Genomic DNA, 23,200 nt, shown 5'->3' on the forward strand with positions numbered 1-23,200 from the left:
TCCGTCATAGCAAGCTCAGGGAAGCATGTACAACGTTGTCGAAAACGACAAGATGGAGTGTCTTGATTTTCTCTGTTTTCTCAGACGAGGGTCTGTTTGTAACGGCTGGGACAGTGGCAGAGGTCATTTCAACACGTTGTGTGACCGTATAGGACATCTTGTATGAATGCAGCAAAATACTACCACTAATGTAATATAACTGAATATGGAATAAGCTTACCGTAAAAACTTCTAATGAGTTTCACTTACTCATCAGGGTTTGTGTTCTCATTTTACTTGGTTGAATTAGGTCTAATACATAATTTGCAGTGTTCAGGTCAGACGATTTGACATAACCTTTGACACCACTTGTATTATTCCCCAAAATGTACATATCAATTAAGAACATTATGACCTCATTGTGGCCTTGCTCTCAAGAAGCTTCCATCTCTTTGTGCAATCCCCCATTCTCCAGTATGGCACTTTGTTGGCCATCTGGATCAGGTAAAATGGATGGCATTTCTCTGGGCTGTTTTTATCCTCCCAGAAAAAGAAAAGATGCCTCCAATTGACCTCTGTATTTGGCTGTGTAATACTGTCTCTCTCTGTCCTCACAGCCTGTGCCAAGTCCTTCCAGATGCTTTGTCATTTCCTCCTCCAGACGGCAGTCAATTTTTAGCCTTTTTTCAATGATCTTGCCCGGAGTGGGCTCTCTGAGAGAGGCCTGTTTGTGGAAGCGCCAGGCTCACAGCTAGTTAGTGGCTCCAATGTTTTTCTCCTCTTACTTTTTTTCTTGCATCCAAATGCCCTGGGGAAATTTCGGGATGTCTGCAATATCTTTTTTTATTTTCTCTTTCTAACCGTTTTCTTTCTTTTTTTATGAGTTCCAGTTTGCCAATAGGCTGCCACTCACTCTTCGATCTAATTGCCTCCAGAATGAATTTTTGCTTTCATCTGATTGAAAGACCCACTGTAGTGTCTCTGCAAGCGCATGAAAAGTCCAAGTTTGAAATGTATTTTTATCAAAAAGGTGGAAAAGGTTTTGTGATTGTTTGCTGTGTGGCATCAGAATCACTTGAAGACATAACAGTAAGAAGACAAAAGAGATGTCACTTGAAGCTTAACGCAGCAGATAGCACAGGTCCATACTCTTTACACGAAGGCACAAACCCTTGATTGAAAATCCAGTGAAAAAAGAGACACCATGTCACACCTGAGATATCCACAATATGGGAAAGTTGACACACTCCAGGGTCTGCAGACTCTCAGAACGATAAATCAAGCCAGACACATTGAAAGTCATGTGGGTACATTTGGATCGTGAGACCCTTGGTGATGACCATTATGATAAAGACAGGTGATGAAAGGGAGAACAATTATGATGATGCTGTTGACAATGTTTATGATGATGGCAAATATTGCTGGGAGAATCATTCGTTACAGTGTGATCACGACGAGGATAGGAACGAATGTATACAATGGCTACCGAACCGTGACGGTTATGGTGATAGTGTGCTGAAGTGGGTAACATTCCTCTCTCTTCCTCTCTTCTCGCTCCCCCCCCCCCCCCCCCTCCCTGGCTCCTTCAGGTCAGAACATGGTGTTCCCCCCTGGGGCTCTGTGGGTGACTGTGGGCCTGGCAGTGTGTCTGCTGGCTCTCCTCATCGCCCTGGCTGCCGTCTGCAGGAGAAAGATCAAGGAGAGCTGTGAGGAGGCCAGAGCAGGTGAGAGGACAAAACACACCGAAAATAAACACTCTACCAGTGAACCACACTCACCGAATCTCCCCCTGCAAACACAAGGAAGGCAACAGCCACACACACGTTTTATTTAAAGCGGCTGTGTTACTCTTGGAGCCGAATCTCAAAAGTGAAAAGTTCCATTTGACCCTCTCACCTCTTGCTTTTCAAAAGCACAGAATGAAAGTTAGAACTCTGGATTGAAGGGTAAGAGTTGCATCCGACCCTAACAGGGAAAAGTGTGCACAGGTTGTACTTGTTTATTTGGTCTGACTGAACATGCCTCCGTTTTCTCACAGACTGGGCCACAGGCAAAATGTAGAAACGCCGCCACACTGGTGCCCACAAAAAGTGATGTTGGTTGTAGAGGGACGGATAGTTTGGATAGGATGTTCATATGGTGTTAAATGACCTAATCTACCCTGCAGTTGTCCGAGTTCTGTAATCCAGAGGAAATGAAATGTGTTGAAATGTTTTGGACTGGTGATGGCTAGACTCCTGTCTGGTAGTTCATTAACTGGGGGCTGGGTAATTAGCAGTGTGGAATAACTGGGGAAGAATTGCAAGCGGCGAGAAAGTAAAGATTTCTGAGGAGAATGGATAGTGTGGAGCCACCAGTCTTGCTGTAATGAGATCTGCCCCGAGTGGAGGAGACATTTAAATAAAGGTCAGCCAGTGTCTGCACTGGGCCCTGGGGTTTAAAAATAAATCTGGAAGTGACACAGACTCACAGGAAAGAGTAAATAGCTGCATGGAACATATGAAATCAAATGAAATGGAAGAAGAGTGATATAAGGCATACCCACCCACTGGCCAAGGCTTTGCTGGGTCACAGGATTTTGCGGTCGGTGACTAGAGCAAGGCTTTTCCTCTCTGCCTTCAGTTTGGGCTAATTATCTGCTCATCCGCTTCTCATTTTATTGGACTGTTATGTCTCATCCTGTTTCCTGTCTTGACGTCCCCCGACTCCTTCATGTTTCCTGTTTGCAGCCTTGAGGAGTACACGCACTGACTTGTTCATGTATCATGGCACTGCGCACTCACTGATAGGATGATACTGTATGAATATCGATGTGGAGATGTTTAAATGGGGATTGCAATCCCCATTCGCACTGGTGGGAAAGGCAGGAAGCAAGGAGTGCACCCTAATTGAGGCTGTCTTATCTTTTAATAGTGTTCTTGGGTATGGCCAGATTGAAGTTGACTTTCTCCTCTCAGACTCTTGGTGGTGAGGGTAGAGGGGTCAGAACTAGTGAAAAACGGAGTAAGTCATTTTTCTTCCCTGTCATAATGTATGTGGAGCAGAAGGATGTGCAGTGTAACAGGGCAGAGCAGCTAGTGGGATTGCAGTCTCAACTGAAAGCTCGGTTTATGGGACTTGTAGTATCTCAATGTCGATTGGGGAGATTTTCCTTCCTTCCTTGCTTCCTTCCTTCCCTTCCTTTTTTATTTCCTTCCTTTCTTCTTTCCTTCCTCTCTCAGTTCATTACTTCCTTCCTTCCTTAATTAACCCGAGAACACGCACGGCATATGCTCTCAAACCGACCTATCCTAGGCCAGTCTATTATTATCCTTAAGGTTATTTGACATTTAAATGAGCATGTGATTTAATCAGATGGACCCTTGGTAGTGGTGTGTAAGTGACGTGGGATGGCTGTCTGTGTGTGATAGATGAAGGTCACCCGGAAGATGAGCACCATACAGATCATAACACTCTAGAGGGCGTGAGGCTGTCTGTCCAGCTGCTGCCCTGGGCTCTCACAGCACCTGACATCCAGCCAATGCCCGCCCAGATCGCAGCTTTCTAACGGATGGTGGAAAGGTCCCATACTTCAACTCGGAAAGCCCATTTCATGTGCGATGGCCTCTCGTTTTAGTCTCAGTCTCCACCGATCCCTCGCCCCCGGTCGGGACTATAAAACAGAAGCCTGGTCCTTGTCTTTAGCCGCGTGGTCTGGTCCCCCTGGGCGGGCTTGGTGCCTCAGTGTCAGAGGTTGACCCATCAGAAGGTGTGGGTGTGAGCACCGGGACGAGGAGGCTGGGGGTACGGAGGGGCGAATCTCAAGGTCTCATGCACGTCTGGGCGGGGGTGTCAGACTGTGGGGTAGGACGGCGTCGGGGTGACAGACCGCAGAGGTGTGACAGAATCCCATCTATGCGCTACAGCACTCTCTCTCCATTGTTTTGGGGTGGTTGTGTTGAATGTGCTGGTTGCCTGATGTAGAATGAAGAACCTACTCTCTGCAGACGTTTGCTGTATACAGATTTGAGACCACAGGGCGATGGTTATGTTTGAGAAAACGAATAAAGAAAAAGATTGAGAGCTCTTAGTCATTCAGCGTAACATTCATGGTGGCCAGGATTATGCTTTCAAATGTTTACAGGTACTGGACAGCATCCTGTATTTGGCACTTCGATAATAAATACTGTTTACTTTGAAGAGTAAATGTTTATTTCACCTGCACTTGATGCTAGACTTTTAAGGAGACCTGCTTCTGAAATATGTATATGACCTCAAAGGAGTTCCTCAGAAACTCTCCTAAATGGTGTTTTTGAGGAAGTAGACATACTGTAAGTAGGTGGGCATGCACTACCAAGAAAAACGGGGTGCAAAAGAACCAGCGTAGAGGCTGGAGATTGGAATGAATCTGTCTCTGAAAGACGATAACCTGTGGGCATACGCATGCTGTATGACTGAGTGTTCACAAAATGTGAATTCAAAATAGATTCGGAGAACGAGAGAGGGAAATGAGCTGTGGGATGTGTGAAAGACTATGGCCTCAACTGCATGTATATTCTTTAAACCCACTCTTGAAACATGCATATATTACCACTGCTGTAATTATAAGCATTTGATATAATTTGCCAGTTCATTTTTTCCCATTGTGTTACTGTCAAACAAATTACAAAAACACAGAAAGAGTGAAGGCAGCATTTGTTCTGCCTTGACTCTTCATCTGGCCCAATTATCATTTAATCTGTGCATGGAGTAAGTGTCAGACACTAAATGGAAACTCCTAAACACAGTTGCATAGAGGATGGTGTCATAAAATTCGAATCAGCCATCCTCTGTTTCCGTAGCTTGTGGTCTATTTTTGGCTCATGTGTCTGTGGGTGCTTGTGTGTGTGTTTGTGCGTGCGCACTTTGCGCAGGTGTGTATGTGTGTGTGAAGCCATCCCTGTGGGCTCCGTCAGCCTAACCCAGTTGACAGTGTGTTTCCAAAGAGCCAGTGGCCATAGAGTAATGTGATTACTGTCTTTGTGAGTGGGCCAGGACATGCGCTTGTGTGTGGAAGTGGAAGTGGGGGCGGGCGGGTGGGGGGAAGGGGGGGAGGGGGAAGGGGGGGAGGGGGAAGGGGGGGAGGGGGAAGGGGGGGAGGGGGAAGGGGGGGAGGGGGGGAAGCCCCCCAGCCACAGCCGTCCGTCAGACAGAGCTGTGAGACATGGGCACACCATGGTCTTTAATGAAGTACGCTGGTGCAAACCGGAGGAGGGCGGGCTGCGTTCTGAGTTTGTCTGATCGCCTGGTGTCTCTCTCTCTCTCTCTCTCTCTCTCTCTCTCTCTCTCTCTCTCTCTCTCTCTCTCTCTCTCTCTCTCTCTCTCTCTCTCTCTCTCTCTCTCTCTCTCTCTCTCTCTCTCTCTCTCTCTCTCTCTCTCTCTCTCTCTCTCTCTCTCTCTCTCTCTCTCTCTCTCTCTCTCTCTCTCTCTCTCTCTCTCTCTCTCTCTCTCTCTCTCTCTCTCTCTCTCTCTCTCTCTCTCTCTCTCTCTCTCTCCAACAGCTGAGGAGGCCAAGGAGCTGGAGGAGGAGGAGGCCAAGACAGGTGAGCCCTGAGCACATCTGCTCCTGCATGCCCTGCTAGGACTCCTCTCCTCGCTTCACCACACCCATACACTCTCTCTCATTCTTAATGCATGCTCAGCTCTCATTGAAATTTCAGCGATATCGCAAACAAGTTATAGATTGCAAAGGATCCCTTTATCGACTTTTCGAGCATGTCATCTTAGCGGAATACTAATGTCATCTGTTCTATTGCTCCTGCTGCAATATAATACTTTGCTTAGTATTTCTTCTTATGGTTCTTACATTAATGTGGTGATTAGCAAGCAGAGCAAGTTTCCGATGCTGTCAAGGCCATCATGGTTACTTCGGGCCAGCTCTCTCTCAAGCCTTAATGTCATTAAAGTTATTCATTTGACTCCTTCTTTAGTCTGATTGAATAATTCAGTTTCTCAGTGAACGGCAAAGTTAATACTATGTGATTTTAATAAGCTGAGAGGAAAGGGAAGGTCGCCAGCAGAAGAGAGACAATGACTTTTTCCCTAATGCTTGTCTCATGAATGTTTCAAAGTGATCTCTGCAGCCAGAGGCGGGGTCAGCTGTCCCACACCTACACTTCCATTACAGTGGAGAGGAGAGGGGAGAGGAGAGGAGAGGAGGGGGAGAGAGAGATATGAAGAGCAGAAAAGAGAGATGAAGATAAGAGAAGTGAGGAGAAGAGGGCAGAGGAAAGGAGCAGTGATGAGAGAAGGAGAGACGAGAGGAGAGGTGAAGAGAGGAGAAGAGAAGAGTGGAGAGGTGAAGAGAACCGTTTAACCCTCAGAGGTCCTACACATTCATGCAACAACTTAACAGGTCCTAATCGCCGCCCGGCGGCCCACCCCCGCCCTCTCACGGCACACCTGTGCAGGCCAGGTAGGGGGCGGGGAAGGAGGGCAGGCGGAGGGGAAATATATTACACAGAGAAGCTCAACCACCGGGCCTGCCTTTGGAGAGAGAGGAGAGAGACCTCCTTAAACACTCCAGACACAGGCTTTGTTTTGCCATCTGGCTCCAATTGCACCGACAAAGGGAGAGGTTCCTGTGCAAGACAAAGGAGCTGAAATGAAGCCCACTTTAATAAATCCAGGATGATGGGGGAGCCGCGTTTGTGCTTTATCTTAATGAGCTGTCCAGGGGAGAGCTCGTCTCCCCTTTCAAAGGCAGCCTGATTGGAACAATAACCAATGATAACTGGGGACCTGGGCTCATGTATTTCAACCGCAGGCCTCTTCTCCTTTGCTGCTTTGAAAGGCGGAGAGCTTGGTGAGCAATGTTTAGCAAACAGGATGCCTACAATCCAGGATTCTCTTGAAACTGGCAGAGCCTTAGGACATGGAATCTTGCACATCCCTCCCGTCGTCTACACACAAGCACACACGTACGAACACACACACAAGCACACGCACACACACACACCCCTCCCAACCACAATCCTCACCTCCCCACCTCCTCTCTCTCACATTAGTTTTGTAATCTGAGCGTGATGTGCTGTTTAAAGCAGGGCTGTAATCTGAGAGCAGCCTACACTCAGGCTGGCTCCCATCTCTCTGCCCAGCTCCAGCCCCTCTCTCTCTCTCCCTGCCTCTCCTTCCACCGCTGTCTCCCTTCACCCTGCCTCCCATTTCTCCCTGCCTCCCCTGCCTCCCATCTCTCCCTGCCTCCCATCTCTCCCTGTCTCCCATCTCTCCCTGCCTCCCATCTCTCCCTGCCTCCCATCTCTCCCTGCCTCCCCTCTCTCCCTGCCTATTGGGCTCAGAGCAGCTACTGGCCATAGCAACAGGGCCCTGGCTGAGCACAGAGAGGACTCATCGTGACCCAGTTCTTTCACTGAGGAAGCATCATCAGAAAGAGCAATTTGAAACACCCTCAGAAAGGGGAGAGGAATGTGAAAATGGGCTCGGCACTGCGTGACTGAATTAACCCCGTCTTTACCCTTGCCAAGTCAAGGTCCTGCAAAGGTGGGGGACTAGCTAATGTCACGCCCTATAATGCTAAACCGAATGAATGGCCCTCTGTCGCCCATCTCCTCTACTCCGAGGGCTCCGCCTTTGAGGGATGGGTTGAAAGTGGGCTGAACCATATTAAAGCATGCGAGCTCATCACCCTAAATGTCTTGTTGATTTTTAAGAAGGCGGGGGAGGGGTATTAAAGGTGACTTCACACAGACAACAGCACAGGCAGCTGTTTCCGACTCAAAGTCACCTCTGTTTGGAGCTTGCTCTCCTCCCTCACGGTTGGCGGCCGCTTCGTTGGGGATCTGAGGTGCGAGGTACATCTGGACGAGGATGACTGGCAGATGTCTACCTCGGGAAAAGGACATCCCACCCTCCCCAGGGTGTACCATCCAATAGGACACAGAACCCCCTGTGTTCACAACCCTTAAATAAAGCAACAAAGCTGGGGAGAGTTGATGTCCCCTGGTGTTAACATCTCTCTCCTCTCCCCGGGGGAATACATTCTTCTTCTCGGTTCAAACCATGCCTGGCATCATGTAGTCTTGTTTAGCCAGGCTCCATAAGCTCTTGTAAGCTCTAACATCAGAGAGGCCTCCTTACCCGGATTTTAGTCCCTGTCTTTTCCTTTTTCTTTCTCGCAAACGAGCTGAACGTTACACGGCTAAGGCTTTTATGCCAAGACAACGTCGTTTGGGAGTGACCATTGATGTTGGGTTGTGTAACATATCCCAGTCTGTACTGCGTCATGGGATGCCAGTAGGGAGGTGAAGGCTGCCCTGCCTTTACACACATTCAGCTGTTTGTGGTGCTGTCTCCCAGCAGTCCATCATTAGCTCCTAAAGATATGTAGATAGTCAGTTGCGATGCCTTCATTAGCAAATATAGGCCACAGGATGGCTGCAGGAGCGCTCATTAGAGAGACACATCCCCCTATGCTTCACTGGGCTGAGCTGGGTTTGGGGACTGCACCCATTGACATGAACACAGGACATTCCTTGTCTCTGACCGCCAAAATACGGTTTGGTGCTCCGCACTTCTTGATCCGTGATCTTCTGATTGAAGTATTTGTACTTCACTCTGGATAAAACGTGCCAGTGTCACCTCAGAGTCAGCAATCTCTCATCACTCGTTTCATTTGTCACTGGGTTGAGCTGCCACGGTTCAACACTTAACCATAACGTAAGTTCAAATCTTCGCCCCCCTCCCCCTCATGCCCCCCATAGTGTTTCTGGGGTGAACATACAGTACGAGTACAAGGCATTTCCGGTTAGTGATACACATAGGGGTGGCGAGAGTTTAAAAGTGTGCTTAGGGAGTTCCTCTCCCTGAGGGCTGATCATGTTGTGTGCTATGTGTACAGAGCAGGCCAGACCGAGGGTTGGTGTCCTCTTAGAGGTTATCTACTAGTCCGTGAAGAGAAGGCCAGCGGATCATTGTCACACGGCAAGAGATATGGTAGAAATAGCACCTCTTAAATCATGTGGAATAATGAGTGTTGTCAAACCTAATGAAAGCAGTCAAACTGGAGGCCCCGGCGCTCCTCTTCCCTCTCCCCTGCTCTCCGCTTCTCGGCAACCCTGCGAACAACCAATGCAGCGCACGTCCGTCCTGATTAGAATATTAGATAGATAGTAATTGCATAAAGGCGTGTCTAAAACTGTCTTTGGGAGGAGAGAAGGGGACAGCGGAGGGGGGGGGGGGGAATGTGGAGGGGGGGGAGGGCTGTGAGCCTTACTGAGCGGCCCGTCTCCGGGATGAGTTACACCGCCGACGTCATCACCTGCGTCGCCTGACCCGGGTTCCAGAGGCACCGTCGCCAGCTACCCCCCCCACCCCCTTCTCCCCCCATGGGGGAGGGCACTGATCCATCTCCTTCCTCTGCCCCCCCACCCCGTTTGTGTTCCGAGGGGCGCTCCGGTTCCACATGAGCACTCAGCTGCAGTGGCTAATTAAATAAAGCACTGTGCCCTCTGCTTCCTGTTAGCTATGGCAAGGTTGCTGCACGGAGACGAGGGAGGAGAGACAGAACGAGGGGAGGGGAGGAGGGGAGGGGGGGGGAGTGAAGGAGGGGGGGGGGAGTGAAGGAGGGGGGGTGGGGGGTTCAAGGGAGGGAGGTTGATTGTGATCTCGCTCGTTCATCCTCCCATCAGGGAGACTCCTCGTTAGGTGTGCAATAATATGGGAGAGCACCGACTGGTCTCGTGTGACACTGGAACAACCTCAGGGAACGTGCATGCTTCTAGAACACTCTTTTACACTGCAGTAGCTATCCTTGTAGGCTCTTTGCCTGTATCCACAATGTGACCCAAATCCCCAGTTCTCGGGCTGTCTTCATTGAGCTTATGTTCCTGTTTCTTTTTCTTTTCAGCCATGACACCTCTGAAAAGCTAAAGCCAAATTAATACAGGTAAGGATGAATTAAAATCCAAAATGCTTTGTCTGCGTTTGTGTGTGCATGTGCTTATGTGTGTCCATGTTGGTGTTTTGTGCTTGTTTGAGCACCTGTGAGGTCCTTGTGTGTGTGTGTGTATGTGTGTATGTGTGTGTGTGTGTGTGTGTGCGCTGCTCCAGTATCTTCACAACTCATTTCTTCCTCCGACAATTGCCTGGTATTTTCATCGGTAAGTGCTCTTGAGGACCAAGGTCTCAAAAGGCAGTATGTAACTGTTTCTGTGATGAGGTTAGGCTGCATTCATTCTGTGAAGGACAATCAGTAGTTTGCGAAAGTCTTGACATTTGATTTTCAACGCTGTGGTGTCATTGGTTACCATGGCAAACGTATTTCAGTGCCCTGCTATTAAAAGTCGTCTTCGATGCCTTGCTCCCCCGTAGCCCCCCTTGCAAACTAATTAATGGTAATCATTTGAGCTATGGGTCATTAATCTGTCAACACCAGGTGTGCTTGTGTGAACCACTAAAATGACACAAGAAATTGATAGATAAATCTTTGGGAATAAGCCACATGTTTCTGTGCCAGACGCGTGCACTAGATGTTGATAATCTCATATGCCTCAACAAGTCTATTTTACTGGCTCATGTCAGTTTGGGAAAACAATCCCATTTACAGTACATAGCAGGACATGAATTAAACTGCATAAATCACTATGGTTGGTCGTGTTGAAATGACTCACCCACTACCCTCCAATATCCCACAGTGCGACGGAGACACGAGAGACATTGAGTTTGTGGTGTTCTCTCTGTGCAGACAGCAGTGTAGCGAGGGTGACCGGGAGCATGCACACAAGCAGTAATGCAGTGCTAGACAGACAGACAGGGAAAGCACCATCTATCTCCCAGTGACCGGGTCCTGGCTGGTGTCAGTGCAAGGCCCCCGGGCCCCATGTGGCCCCTCTTTCTGGGGACGGGGATCGGCTAGTCCCCTGCACCGACCCCAGGCTCGGTGGCCACGCTTCGACAGGCTCCGCAGCTCACTTCCTGGGCACTGGGAGGGTCTCTGCTGGGACAAATGAAAGAAAACACATTTTTGGTGAGGAAACACAGCAGCTATTTTAGGGAAGCCACTGTTACAGACAGAGGACAAAGCCCTGAAGGCCGAGGGGAGAATTTCTGTCGTTGCAGCAGAGAATCTGTTTTTCCCTTTTTTCTTATCCTGACAAGGGAAGTTTGATACTGCATGTGGATATTTGGGGCGGCTTCATAAGGCCCATCCATACATTTTGTTCTGCCACAGCTTGCAACGTGGTGGCTCTGAAGGCAAAACCGGAGCAGCACTGTGTAAAAGACACTACTCTTCCACACGTACCTTTATCTTTTTACGGCGCTTTTGTTTTTCATGAGGTCATAACTGAAAGCAAAGTGTGGCGTCAGGGATACAGTGCATCTCTTTATTACAGCACTGGACAGTTACAGCATGTTTTTATTGAGCCCAGATTGGGTCTAGACATAAAACTACAGTATGTAGAGTAAGTAAACTACAGTCTGATGGAGGGTGGAGATTTTCATTATCTGTAACTACCCCAAATAAAGTCCCAGGCCCAAGAATGACTGGGAGGTTATTTGTCATGACTACAGTATAACCTCACCTTAAGGTCCACCACTAATGCAGGCCAATATCCTGTAAACCCACAACCCTCTCTGCTGAATCACCTCTAATCAATTCTTTTAATATTTGTGTGGCAGTTTTTTTATATATATATATATGTATTGATCAGCTTGTTTATGCCGAGTGCAGCATATCTTGTTTAATAACGGAATTCAGTGCATCTGATTATCTTGTTTTAGTGTCATGGGGCGTTTTGTTTTCATAAACCTTTGGTATATTGATGTTTATGCTTATATGTGATTTATGTTTCCCCATACTTCATTAGTGTGGAGCAAAGAGCTGGCTGGACGTGCAGTGCTGTTCACAAAGTACTGTTGTTCATAGCCTGGGTTACCTTGGTGGGTGAGTCAGCAAAGCAAAGCATTTGAATGAATGTGGGCATTTTGAAACAGTAAACTGTGCTATGGGCGCATTCATATCATTCCATTTCTGGGGACACCGTCATGTCCTTGAGGGAGGTTCTAGGCAATATGGAGGACTCTAGCCTTTGCCCTTGTGTTCGTCTCTCAAATGATGTAAGCACTATCCAAATTCATTTGCCTTCAGCATGGAGTGGTCATGATGACACTAATGATCCCTCCCTCTTCAACGTATATTACGCAGACTCTTGGATGTAAAGGGCTTCAAAGAATCCCCCTGGTGCAGAAGATTGAGCATACATAGCGTATCAGCCAGACATCTGCAAATGAAAAGAGAAGCCGTTTCCAGACACAAGAAGAATAAAAAGAATCATTTAAATTGGAGAGAGAGAGCCATATACATCCTAGCCTACCTAACTAAGTTGTGGACTAGCGATTGAGATTGTAGAGATTTTAGATATTAATACATCTAAAAGGACAGGCCCTATAGGTACACTTATGGCTAGATAATAGCCCTTTCCTCCCCACTTCCTTACTAGAATTCTGAAATATTGATTTAATTCTCCCCTATATATCCACTTAAACTCTGGGCTGTCACTCGTAGAATATATCTCATTGTTACGTTCTACAGCCAGCGGGCCGAGGGGCTTTTTTTGTCGCGAGCAGCTCATCACCACGAGCAGCTCTTCCGTTAAGAATGAGGAAGAGATAACTAGGGGTGAAATAAAGTGAGACATAAAAACGGGGGTAGAAAGTGTTCCAAGAGCGTTTCTTCACAGTCTCCTCAAAGGAAAGCGACCGCTGGCGTGCTGCGCTGGCGCTGTCCCTGGCGATGCGCTGACCTTTCCTTTTGTTGGGACAGGATATAGCCCCATCGGAAAGACGGGACCCTTCGGGTGTTGCTTGTCTACCACCGGGCAAGGCCTGTCTGACGTTGATGATGTCGGACAGGACGCTTACGCTGGACGCTATCATGGGAAGTTCAGGCTATCTGGGAGTGGAGTTTCACTCTCACTCACCCTCTCAGCTCTTCTACATTATTTATGGTATTGTCTCAGCCGTTTATCAGCGTGCTTACACCTCAGCAGCCTTACAGAACGGTACATCTGCTCAGTGACAGAATAGCCAGCTACATTGTGATGACCACTGAAGAAAGCCAATAACAAAATGTGCAAATACCGGCATCATATTGATATCCGGAGGCTATCGGATGAATAGGTCTAACGTACAGAAAAGTCTGCATATGCACTATGCTGTGGGTTGGAAGAACGAGGGCTCGTACGCATCGAAAACATGCAGTGAAAAATGGAACGAGGAAAATGCTGTTCTAGCTCAATTTTCTTTACCTTTATAAATTATTTTTTTATGGTAGAAAAGTGGCAATATTTCGACAGTGGCATGAGAGGTGCACTGGGACTGATTCACTGATCAATGACAGCTAATGAACACGGTAGGAGTTCTGCTCTGTTTGCCTCTAGACAGTGAGTAACCCCCCCTGAGAGCTCACTATTGCCTGTTTTGCTTGAAAAATGCAGGAACCTTCATTGAAACCAACTGCCTGTGGGCTCAATTAGCTACCATAGATTACTCATAATGCAGATGAGAGACTGGATGTGATCCACAGCACAGTGACACACACTCACGCGTGCAATCACAAACACACATACACACTTTCACGTGCGTACACACACACACACATGGCCTGGAGGAGGGTGGGCAGTGGGTTGCATTTCTGCACCTCAGAATGTGTCTCTCAGGTGATGTATGAGTCACGAAGGCTGTTTATCAGGCCATCGTGGTGACATGGGCAGGGCTGTGTTCAGTCAACTTGAGGGGTGGTCTCTGGTGTAGCCTGTCAACACCATTTAATATCCCCCCACTCAGGGTCTTGGCTGAAGAAACCACTGGGTGCCGAAACCCCCTAAATAACATGGATGAAGAGGCCCTCACACACACACACACACACATTCCTCCTCACATTAATTTTCTCATTGGCCACATATTGTCTGAATTTACCATGTACTGTAGGTCTTTACGACACGCACACACACATAGCAGTCCTCTATCGACACAATCTCATACAATAAACATTTCAGACACAAACGCCCACACAACCAAGGAGTGACAAGGTGCTCCCTAAACCAAAATGGTAAAATCCCACAGCGCAGGACATCTTGTGGTACATCAGCCTTTTCTTACAGGGCTTGCAAACTGTGGAACTCACTGCCCACAGAGATTAAGATCATTTCTGAGTTTAAAATGTTCACCTTTAGGCTTAAGGCATGGCTGAAAGCAAACCAAAACTGTACCCATGTAAATGTCTGAGCGTGAATGAGTTTTCAATTAGTACAATTGCATTGTGTACCCTTCGAATTAGTTCCTAGAATGCGTGTGTTCTGAATGTGTATTTTTTTATTCTGTATTTTTAAAATTGTATATTGTTTTTTTTATGTGCTATTGTAGAAAGGCTCATCCAGGGACGGGAGTTGAAAATTAGCTCTTGCTAGAAACTCTATGTGCATCACATCAGCTGCAAACTTTGCTCTGTTGCTATGTTTAACTGCATTGTCCCTGTCAAATAAACTAATAAATAAATAAACCTCACAATCCATTTAAACAATGAGCAAGTGTTGATTTGAGAGCGAGTCTTTATGATTCTGCTCAAAACAGTGAATCCCATATTATTGTTATTGTCTACAAAGTCAAATAATCAGAGAGGACGTTCAAAACATCAAGAGATTTACAGACGTCAGAAATGGAAAGTAGTTCCTCAAATGGAAATCTGCCGCCATGGAGGGAGATACCTTTTATGTGCGTACCTTTCTGAAGTGTGTTTACTCTTACTGTGATGTCGGGAGAGAACATACTTTGGACAGAATGAAAGGACTCTGAGCTTTAAGATGGTTGACAAGTGCTGTGTTGACGAGCCAGGTTGCATGCCTGTTTACAGCAGCACAAGGTTATGGAGAGTAAAGGGAGCTGAGATGAAACAATATAAATTGATTCAGGCAAAAATCAAGTCAACCAAATTTCTTACTTGAGAAAACATGTACTGTAGAGTAATGTGCTGGATCCTTTCAGAATACCTGGAAAGTTAGCATAATTCACATCCGGTTTGACAGTATGAATATGTTTTCCATTGATCGCACTTCTCAAGCACAGCAAGGACAGAGCCCCACATAAACATGTAGATTACAAAGACACAATGCAAACACAGCACAACATAACTACATAACACATAACTATATACTGTACCTGTAGCACCTTTCCATTTCAAATTCACAGACACACATGCATGATCAAATGAGCGCACACACACACGCACACACACACACACGTAACTGATTGTTCGACCTTACAATGGTCTGAAAAAAATCCTTACAGGGAAATCTGAATTCGATCTCCTCTGCTTTCAGTCCTTATTGAATGACTAGTCTTCATAAAAAGAACAGTCCTAGGTTTGGCAGATAGTCTGTCAGTGAGACGGCAGTGTCTGTGTGTGGATGTGACTGACACCACAGCGTATGGACAGCATATAGCAGGAGGGCAAGCATCACTGCTCGTCATAAATTGCCACATGGGTATTCCCAGCACCAAGTGCTGCTTATAGTGTGCGTGTTTTTATGTGCGTATGTGGTCTGCATGTCTGTGCGGTTGTGTGCGTGTGTGTGTGCACGCACGCATGGGTGACAGTCTCAGTTGAGGAAAACGCATCTGTTGGATGAAAGTGGTACGTGGGGATGGGGAGTGGCTGGTCTCTATTAAACTTTGAGCAATTATTGTGTCAGAGTATTACAGGACATTCATTCGCCGAGAGGGAATATCATGTTTGGCCTTTGGGAACTTTGTGCTGTGGTTTCAACAGCACAGAGAACAGAGTATAGGTCTGGCACAAGGACACGGGTGAGAGAGATAGTTTGTGGCACTCCCAGCAATCACTCAGTCCTGGTGGAATGGGCTTCTGACACAGCAGTGACCTCCGTACCTTGATAAATAAATCACAACAACTGTAAGCCAGTGGTCACCACTTTCTCAATGTTTTCCGTCAGTACTTGAAATATTTATCACGATACAGATTACAACTAATATGAGGAGAGGGAGCGAGGGAGTTGATTTGCATCTTTCCCACCGTAAACAAGGAATGATCTTCATCTCTTTTCTTTGCTCCGTCTTCCAGCGACTCCTGGCTCTGAATCACCCCCTTGCCTTTGGGGGTACCACAGGAGTCTCTTCAAACAAGCCTTTGTACTGGAGTGGAGAATCAAGATTAATGCACTTCCACAGGCCGAGCTTGCTCCAGGGGAAAGCAGTGATATAATTAACACCAGGGGGCCTTGAAGGAGATTGGAGGGGGCAAATCAGACAAAATAATAGAAATAGTGGGGGGGGGGGGGGGGGGGGGGAAGTTACATATGAGGTTTTCAGAGAATGACGCATGATGCTGGGGTGAGGTGACATGTTGTGTCTCCCTCCTCCTGTCCTGTCCCCATCTGTAACCCTCTGCTATTGGACTGGGGAGTAGAGGATACAGAGTGGTGTCATTGACACAGCGAGGATGCATTTTTCTAGGTCATTTAACCTGTAATCACAGTTTACCCACTAACAAGGAACAAAAAAGCTGAAAAGACACTCATTTTTCAAATAAGAAATGTGTAGTGCATTCTATACTCTTAGCGAGTGTATACTCTTTTCTAGACATTACAATAATAATCACCCAGATGGGAACCTTTTTTGTTCTTCCTATGACAGTCCTTACAAGAAACAACAACAATCTGCTGCTAGGTGCTAACTCAGCACCAGGAAGACGCTCTCAATGTTGCTTTTGCAGAACGTTGAATTCTCATACTTTTCAACCTGAAACTTTCAGAAGTTTGGTCTTTCAAGATGTATCCCGTTGTCGTCATTTACGTCCTTGTCACAAAACAGCCAGCGGTTGCCTTTTGGTTTTCTGTTCAATGTTCTGCAAATATATAAATAAGAGGACAGTTATCAAGGAAGAGAATGAAGTATGGCACTTCCATTTCAATGCAAATGAGCAGAGAAGTAAGTGTGCTGTAGTTTTACAGAGCTTCATTAGAATGATCCCAGTGTGCCGCTGTGTCTTCTAAGTGAACAATCTCCAATAGCCTGAGCAAATTAGACTGCAATCTTCTACACTGGCAGTAAATGAAAGTGTCCATCAGGCTGCATCTTCACCTGCTAACAAGAAGAAGGGTGCTATTCCACTGATGTAGGATTTCTCAGACGAGATTTCTTAGACGAGAAAAGTTCTAGTGTGTTCAACAGAGTTCAACCGCACTCTGTCTAAAGTTTCGATTGCTCGTGTTGACAGCACAGACAATCCTATCAGGTTAGCTTGTTGTCAGTCTGTGGTTGTTTTCCAGACATTTTTCAGATCTTGCCAAAGCATGCCAACTTCACATTTAAAAAGTCTCAGAGAAGGTTGAGGTATTTTTATTTTACTCCCGTTGCTGACTTTGCCGGTTTAGACTGACCTCCTCTACAAGATAAGCCTCATTCCTCTCCAAAAGGGAGTCTGAAAGTAGATTTGAATCCGATGAGAGGCATGCAGGTGTGAAAATATTGTGTTGTGTTCATTTGGGTGATGGATTAGGAGCAGAGCTTTGCTGCCCTCAGAGGAGGACGCTGGCAGGGAAGCAGAAGTGAGTTTTCAAAGGGAGCACAGTTCTATAATACATATGGATATGTTTACCCTCTGTCTCCTGATTCCCAAGAAAATGTTGTAAATGGACTCAGACGTTACAGTCATCTGACCTGCTTCTTATCCTCGTCAGGATGTCAATATTTCCTGCTCGCTTTCTGTTAGACCTGTTCAGAGATGGCAAAAGTACTCACATCTTTCACTCAAGTAGAAGTACAAATACTCATGTTTAAAAAGACTCAGAATATGTAGTACTGACTACACTTTTTCACTCAAGTTAAAGTAAAGAACTGTGGGCTCTGACATATACTTAAGTATAAAGTAACCATGACTACTACCCGTTGGACCTCACATCATATTAATACAGTAATAAAAAAAGGCACAAGAGCCTTCGCCAGGAATCCTTTTTGACACCAACAATTTAGATTTTTTTTTCAACCTTTCGAAACTTAATCAAAGATATTTGTTCAACCTTTCAAAAAAAAGTTATTTTTCAGAAATATTTTGTAAACCTTTAAAAACCAAAATCTTTTTGTTATTACTTTAAAGTCAAAGGAGAGGTGAGGAGGGAGAGATCATGACACCTTATACAGGTTAAAACTAAAGTAACGAGCCTTGTTGAAAATGTAGGAAGTAAAAAGTACAGATATTTGTGTAAAACATTTGTTGTGAGTGAAAGTAAAAAGTGGTCAGAAAAATAAATAGTGTAGTACTGATACCAGAAAAATCTGGTAGTATTTGTACTTTGTTACTTCCCATCTCTGGACCTGTTTGATACTGATCTGTTGTACTTCAGACACATGCTGATGCTTCCTTCAGAAATAGGTCAATCTCCATGCGGAAGAAGCGTTCAGCAGTAATTAAAAAGAGGGTTACAACTATTGGCAGAACATTTTTTCAGGAAACGGTGACAGAATGTAGACAGTTTGCACCAGCCCCATGTGAGCTCAGCATCTGTTCCCGGTCTGCACGCTTCTTCACTCAAGGCACAACAGAATCAAAAGAGCCCTTTACAAGGATGTCTTCATGGAATACAGAGCATGTATGGCCAGACATGAAGCAATATGAAGCAGAACCTAACCCATCTCTCCCTCCCCATTTAATGTAGGCTAATTCTAATATTACCTTTCTTGAAAAACTTATCTTTCTCTAAACTGACAGTTTTATCTCTTAATTTTGTACATCAGGCACTGTCTGCATCCAGGTGTATATGATTGACTCTAATTACGTATGTATAGAAACGGAACCTTTATGCTAATAGCCGGCTCTTTTGCTTTTTTAAACCTAAAATGGGAGGGCGTCATGTGTGACATAATTACATTCTGTCCAAGCTAATTCTCTAAACAGTTTAATGATGCAGGTAGAAGAGCTGCTATGCTAGCAGTCTGTGTGTGTGTGTGTGTGTGTGTGTGCATGCATGCGTGTGTGTGTGTGGGGGGGGGGGGGGGTGTATGGGTCAGCAGAGAAAGCAGTCTGGATTATAAGTTTACTGAGTCCAGAAGAGTTAAAAAATTTGAAGGTTCACTTTTTAATTGTTGCAGTTCAAACTAAAAGCTGAAGACTTTGAAGTATTATAAAATCACTTTTTTAGGATAACCAAAGCACTGGATCATTAGTGACGTTGTGTCAGTGTCTCCTTACATTTAAGGGTTGTGATCACATCTGTATTTAGATGTCACAGGGAGGGTTTCATTGTTGCATACAAACTGATCTCTAAAGTTTCCTCACCTTATCAACAATTCTAAATCTGATAACGTTCTTCCTTGTGACCAGAATAATTATTATGTGTGTGTGTGTGTGTTTCAGAAGGGAAGGCCAGTCGGTAGGATGGAGATACAGTAAGTCTGTCTGCTAATCCCACTGCACCCATCCATCAACCAGGAGACTGGCATACCCATCCCCAACAGAATGTCAAAACTGAGCTCAACTCGAGACGAGTCTATCATCTCCTTTCTCAAAGACGTCTTTTCCCCTGGGCTCTCATCAAAATACATAAACACATCCCATCCCATTACTGTACATAGGCCCATGTCATCCTCACCTTCTTTTCAAATTAAGGGAGGATCCCGGCAGTTTGTGAATGTGTTTATGACATCATGTTAATTCCACGCGGTGCGCTGGTGAGAAGCTCCGGGTTGACAGCCATTGGAGCAGACACACTTCCTCACCGATCCTGACATCCCGTCTCTCCACTATTGGACGAGTAAGGAAGCAGGTTGGAGATCTGCTGTCTAATAGGAAGAGAAGCGCCTCAGAGATGACCCAGCTGAGACTGCCGTCAGTGTCTTCCTGCCAGAAAGGGAGCCTGGCTCACCCATTACTCCTGGACTTGCTAATTAACGACTGCCGCTGGGGTAACTTGTACCTGTCAGTCTTTGCTGCTCTCCTATATTCAATAACTGTGGGGGGGAATTGAAAATGAATGCCAGTTAAGCTCCAACTAACGGCAAATGGTGCATGGGATCCACCCTGTTTTTTTTCCACAGACCTGACAGCCTTATAAGTAAGAAATTGTTTTTAATGAACACTGTCTCTCTTCTATTCTCTACTGCCAGTTTTGCTATGTTTTATGAATACAGTACAGTACAATACTGTAGAGGTTGTTTTATTGAATTAGTTTCTATTCAGGTACTTGAGCTAGTCCATGTGCCAAACGTCCATGTATGAATGCCAAAGTTCACTGCCTGTTTACATTAAAGTTACATAAGAAACTACTTGGTCAGTGGTGATTATTGGGCTCCTTCTCAGTTGAAATGTGTGTGACCACTGAGACAGAACAGGTCCAGCTTGTTACATATACTGTATCTCCACACCTAGAGGATTAGCCCCTCTACTCAAATTCATATCTCCATTTTTCCATTAAGTGATTTATCTGCAGTCTAGGCCCTTCCACATAATGAGTAAAACATGAATAATGGTCAGAGTAATACAAATATTTCATTTACATGCAGATCAACCTGGATGGGCTGAATTGTTCTAGGAGACGCTTTTTATTTTTAGGACTCACCGGTTTCTGAAGCTCAGTCATCCCAGACGTCTTCCTTGTTTTGAATAATGAGTTTCCTCTCTGATTGTTTGTTACTGTCACATGTGGAATTACCTAGCTGGAGCATTACAAGCACAGGAAATGCTCTGAGAGATAGCAGTCACTGAGCCCCCGCCCAGGCCACCCCCTCACCTCCCCTCCTCTCTCCACACCTCTCCTCACCTCCCCTCCTCTCTCCACACCTCTCCTCACCTCCCCTCCTCTCTCCACACCTCCCCTCCCCTTCTCTCTCCACACCTCCCCTCACCTCCCCTCCTCTCTCCACACCTCACCTTCCCTCCCCTCCTCTCTTCACACCTCCCCTCCTCTTTCCACACCTCTCCTCACCTCCCCTCCTCTCTCCACACCTCACTTCCCCTCCTCTCTTCACACCTCACCTCCCCTCCTCTCTCCACACCTCACCTCCCCTCCTCTCTCCACACCTCACCTCCCCTCCTCTCTCCACCCCTCCCCTCCTCTCTTCACACCTCTCCTCACCTCCCCTCCTCTCTCTACACCTCTCCTCACCTCCCCTTCTCTCTCCACACCTCCCCTTCTCTCACCTCCCCTCCTCTCTCTGCACCTCACCTCCCCTTCGTCCTCTACACCTCCCCTCCCCTCCTCTCTCCACACCTCCCCTCCCCTTCTCTCTCCTCACCTCCCCTCCTCTCTCTACACCTCTCCTCACCTCCCCTTCGTCCTCTACACCTCCCCTCCTCTCTCCACACCTCCCCTCCCCTTCTCTCTCCTCACCTCCCCTCCTCTCTCTACACCTCTCCATTCCCTCCTCTCTCCACACCTCTCCTCCCCTCCTCTCTCAACACCTCTCGTCCCCTCCTCTCTCCACACCTCTCCACCCCTCCTCTCCACACCTCACCTCCCCTCCTCTCTCCACCCCTCCTCTCTCCACACCTCCCCTCCTCTCTCCGCACATCCCCTCCTCTCTCCACCCCTCCTCTCTCCACCCCTCCTCTCTCCACACCTCCCCTCCCCTCCTCTCTCCACACCTCCCCTCCTCTCTCCACACCTCTCCACACCTCCCCTCCTCTCTCCACACCTCCCCTTCTCTCTCCACACCTCTCCTCCCCTCCTCTCTCCACACCTCCCCTCCTCTCTCCACACCTCTCCTCTGTGTTTCTCTTCCTCCTAACCTGGATGAGGCTGTTGATCAAACCCTGGGCTGTGCCTCTTGATGCACGTCTCTTTCAGTACAGTAGCCCCTGACCTTGCTCCACGTCCTCATGGTCCAGACACCCGCTTGAAATTAAATTACAGATTAGTGGCTTCAGCCCCTAGGAAGGGTTTATTTGGTTGGCCCCTCTCTGTGTCGCTCTCATTCTCCCATTCTGGGTCTGGGAAGAAATGTCATGGGATTTAAGGCAGAAAATGCCAGCCTTGAAAATGTTGTATGTTTTTTTTTTACTTCAAAGTCTATGCGGCATTGGTCCCTCGCAAGGAAGTCTTATAAGCAAGGAATTGAGGTCGAAGGGCAGGAAGAAGGATTAGCTTGGTAGAATGAGTAATGGTTGGTTGGAAATTGACACCAGAATCAAACGTTGTTGGTCCAAAGTAAAATTGTTGGTGCCAACTAGGACTTCTCTGTCAATTTATCTAAGCTCACTGCCATGAATTTCAATCCATATGCTTTGACGGGGGGGGCCAGTGCTGCAGTTTCCGTGACTTCTTCCCTCTCTGTGTTTGCTTTCCCTGCTGCTGCTGCTGCTGCTGCTGCTGCACACTGGAAATTGAAAACTGTCTGGTGAGACAAGAGGACCAAATGCCCAAGACCATCACGTGGAGCACAATGCAGTCATTTCAAATCACTCTCACTTCCACTCAGAGGATATGATGATTTCAGGCAATCAAAAAGCCTTGTTAGTTCTAAAAAAGATCCACATCCCGTTCACCGTCATGCAGATTCACAATCAGTGCTCAAGTACATAACTCATTATGTCAGATTAGGTTCTATTTTCTGTTGGAAAGAGGAGTTCTTGACTGTGAGTAAAGAGCAAGAGAAACCCTTAGAGATCAAGATTGCTCACTGTAAACCCTTTTGACATCAATGCTGTAATGATGTTCCATTCTGCTGGTCTGTTGTTCGAGTCAAAGGGAAGTCAAGCACAGAGACCAAGTGTTTTACCATGCAATTAGGTGGATGCATCTCAGACAAATACAGTGTTCCCTCAGGGTGTGTCAGTTGTACCCTTAATATGGATAGAGCAAGCAATCAATAAAACAGATTTTGGTTTGCAAAAAAAGAAGATGAAACTTCAGCACAAGGTTTAAAAAGTGTGATATGCTTAATAATAGATGGTATTATACATGCTCTGGGGTGCATTCTGCTAGACAGAACAAACTGAAGTTTAAACTTTCCTGTGAAAAATCCTTACCAAAAGCTGCAGAGACGTGCAAATATACTTGCACTTATTATTCTAAGCTCACACCATCAGTGTGGTGTCCTACCTTCTCACTGACAGTAATATGTTAGCCTGGGCCATTTGCTTACTGTGACAGTAGGTTCTTGGGTCTCCTGGATTCTGGGCTTTGCTACCCCACACGTACTATTTATATGTATTCAGGTAACCAGTGCCTGGAGG

At 46.4% G+C, this 23,200-nt stretch overlaps 1 protein-coding gene across 3 annotated transcripts in view; it reads left to right on the forward strand.

Annotated features, from left to right (window-relative positions):
* Positions 1-20,289, forward strand: part of cd276 (CD276 molecule) — a 49,129-nt gene extending 28,840 nt beyond the window's left edge. The window contains exons 5-9 of one of the 3 annotated variants that reach the window (XM_067248570.1): positions 1,569-1,703; positions 5,499-5,540; positions 9,863-9,901; positions 19,385-19,416; positions 19,637-20,289. In XM_067248570.1, coding sequence (XP_067104671.1) covers positions 1,569-1,703; positions 5,499-5,540; positions 9,863-9,885 — 200 coding nt within the window. In that variant the 3' untranslated portion in view covers positions 9,886-9,901; positions 19,385-19,416; positions 19,637-20,289. Of the gene's footprint in view, positions 1-1,568; positions 1,704-5,498; positions 5,541-9,862; positions 9,902-14,379; positions 14,516-19,384 lie in introns of those variants that run through there. The other 2 variants (XM_067248569.1, XM_067248571.1) reach the window with 2 other exon arrangements.
* The last annotated feature ends 2,911 nt before the right edge of the window (positions 20,290-23,200 follow it).

This window comes from Osmerus mordax, chromosome 13 (assembly GCF_038355195.1).
Source record: "Osmerus mordax isolate fOsmMor3 chromosome 13, fOsmMor3.pri, whole genome shotgun sequence".
Classification (NCBI taxonomy): Eukaryota; Metazoa; Chordata; class Actinopteri; order Osmeriformes; family Osmeridae; genus Osmerus; species Osmerus mordax.